The sequence below is a fragment of the Populus euphratica genome, unplaced genomic scaffold (assembly GCF_000495115.2).
Source record: "Populus euphratica unplaced genomic scaffold, PopEup_1.0 scaffold2.1, whole genome shotgun sequence".
NCBI lineage: Eukaryota > Viridiplantae > Streptophyta > Magnoliopsida > Malpighiales > Salicaceae > Populus > Populus euphratica.
The window spans coordinates 6,059,301-6,061,901 of NW_011499846.1; the positions used below are offsets into that span (position 1 = coordinate 6,059,301).

At 39.8% G+C, this 2,601-nt stretch overlaps 1 protein-coding gene across 1 annotated transcript; it reads left to right on the forward strand.

Moving 5' to 3' along the window:
* Positions 1–573: 573 nt before the first annotated feature.
* On the forward strand, positions 574–2,601 carry LOC105138302 (aluminum-activated malate transporter 10). Its single transcript, XM_011044355.1, is given in 8 exon segments — positions 574–666; positions 730–836; positions 838–893; positions 1,068–1,220; positions 1,348–1,673; positions 1,761–1,826; positions 1,918–2,096; positions 2,172–2,601. Coding segments are annotated over 8 exon segments (1,410 nt in total).

Here is a 2,601-nt window from a genome sequence, read left to right on the forward strand (position 1 = left end):
ACTTTTCTAAAAGGATAGGAGCACGAGGATATCACTAACCATAGCCACGAAGCAATGGCGTTTAATAGCAAGATCTGATATAATTTTTCAAGGCAATGTCATGTTATCTCTTTTCTGTTTGTGCTTTCCGTGCTTTCTAATAAAAGCATTTGCCCATAAAGAATTGCATATCTTTGGCCACTAACGCGTCGAAGGTACCCTCGTTTTATCTACCACCGAGAACCTTGGAAATTTTCTTGTACGACCATCGAACAGACCATTGTCTAAATTCATTTTAGAGACCTGACTCGGTAGGTATGGAGCAGAGGCTGACATATATATAAATGCTTTACTTGTGATAACTAGTCATAAGTCCTAGAACAAACCGATATCAGTTACCTAGAAAATAAGCCTCTGAAAGCTTAAAAATTCATGTTAATGTTATTGAAGTTTATCTAGCTATATATCCTTTTTGTTAGAAGACACTGATATAGCACAAATAGATTCAAAAGAACAGCCCACTTGGCTAAGTATATCAAATTTGTCCTACCAATCTGATCTTTGCCATTTTGTGAGTGCTTTTTCGCCCCAAAAATGGTGATGGGAAATGAAGTGTCAAACATGCTGGAATGGAGGATAAATGTACCTGATGGAGCATTAAAGATATTGAAGCCTGAATCTGATTTAGTCCACGGAATCTGGCTGGGGTTAAAGGAGAATTCATATTGAAAATTTGGAAGTTTTTGGAAGTTTTTGGAAGTTGCTGAGCCTAAAAAGGTTATTCATTGTCTCAAAGTAGGGATGGAACTATCTACTGTGTCGCTCTTCTACTATATGAGGCCTTTATATGATGGTGTTAGGGAATGTTGTGTGGGCGATAATGACAGCTGTGGTGGTTTTTGAAAACACTGCGGGTTAGCACTCCAAATTAAACCCCAGCAATTTGTGAGCTTCACTTAATTTTTCTGTCTTTACGTATGATGTCTACTCTATTAAGAGATAACAGAGTAGTACTCTAGGATCGAAACCATAATTGCAAACCATGTCTTCATGAAGTTCCAATGTTCCATGATATTTTACTTTTTAAGTTGCTCGTTATATTTCTGGTGCAACATTCTATAAATGTATTAACAGAGGAATAGGCACTTTTCTTGCTGGATCACTTGGCGTTGGTGTTCATTGGGCTGCAAATCACTCTGGAGTTGAGCCCATAATTCTTGGAATCTCAGTCTTCTTTCTTGGTGAGTTTGAACCTGTTCTCAAAACAGATTTCCTCCCTTTGCAGTTTTACCTGCTGTTTTGTTTGTGGGTACTGTCTTGTTCTTTAAATACCTCCCTTCCACTCACACACCCTTCTCTAAATGACAGCTTCAGCAGCAACCTTTTCGCGGTTTATACCATCAGTTATATCCCGATTTGAATATGGTGCTATGATCTTCATCCTGACCTTTAGTTTAGTGTCAGTTTCTGGTTATCGCGTGGATAAGGTGATTGATATTGCACACCAAAGGTTATCCGCAATTGCCATTGGGGCCTCCCTTGGCATTCTCATGAGCATGCTATTCTATCCCATCTGGGCTGGCGAAGAGCTTCACAATTTGATTCATCGTAACCTGGAAAAGCTTGCTGATGCTTTAGATGGTATATATGCACACAGCCAACCATTAAAATTGAATTCATCCGTTTCAACAGAACGACAATATAACTGATTTGAGGTACAAATGGTTGTCAACATGAATTGCAGGATGTATTGCCGGTACTTCACAGGCAGCAGTTATGGTGATTCTTGTAAGAAAATGGAAGGCTATAAATTCGTTCTTAATTCAAAGGTAGCTGAAGATTCTACGGTAGGTTACTAACCAATCCAAATCATTTCAGTAATAGATTTTCAGTGAACTTCTTGCAATGGTTGATAAACTTCCCCTTTAAAATGCGCAGGCTGGCTTTGCAAGATGGGAACCTGCACATGGTCGTTTCAACTTCCGGCATCCATGGAACCAGTACCTAAAGGTTGGGGCTTCATTGCGAAGCTGCGCATATTGCATTGGAACTCTCAATGGTTGCTTAAACTCTGAAAATTCAGGCAAACCCCGAATATGGAATTCACTTCTATCTAAGTTCTTCGGTTTGCTCCACACCGTCAACTCTGAAAACATTAATGTATCGCTACAGGCACTTGAGCATCTAAAGAGGTATCTCAGTGATATCTCCATCACATTGAGCTCCTATGCTTTACATGTCTTGAAAGAATTGGCTGTTGCAGTTAAGACTACGAAAAAATCATCAAAAATAGACTACTCAATTGGAAAGATGCGGTATGCAGTAAAAGAACTTCAAAAGGCCTTGGAATCTCTTCCTAACCACCTTGTTGCTGCACCATCCTCAACATCGGATGGAGATGCCACAGCAGAGCCTATCAGAAAAACCGCTACACCATCTGTCATGGAGATTCTTCGACTAGCAACATTAGTATCTATGCTAACAGAAACAACAGCAAGAATCGAAGAAGTTGCTGATGAAGTCAATGAACTTGCAAAGCTTGCAGATTTAAAGCCTCCTACCAGCAAAAAGGCTAACTCAAGCCAACCCCGTAAGAAAGTTGGTGAGACGATCAACCAATGA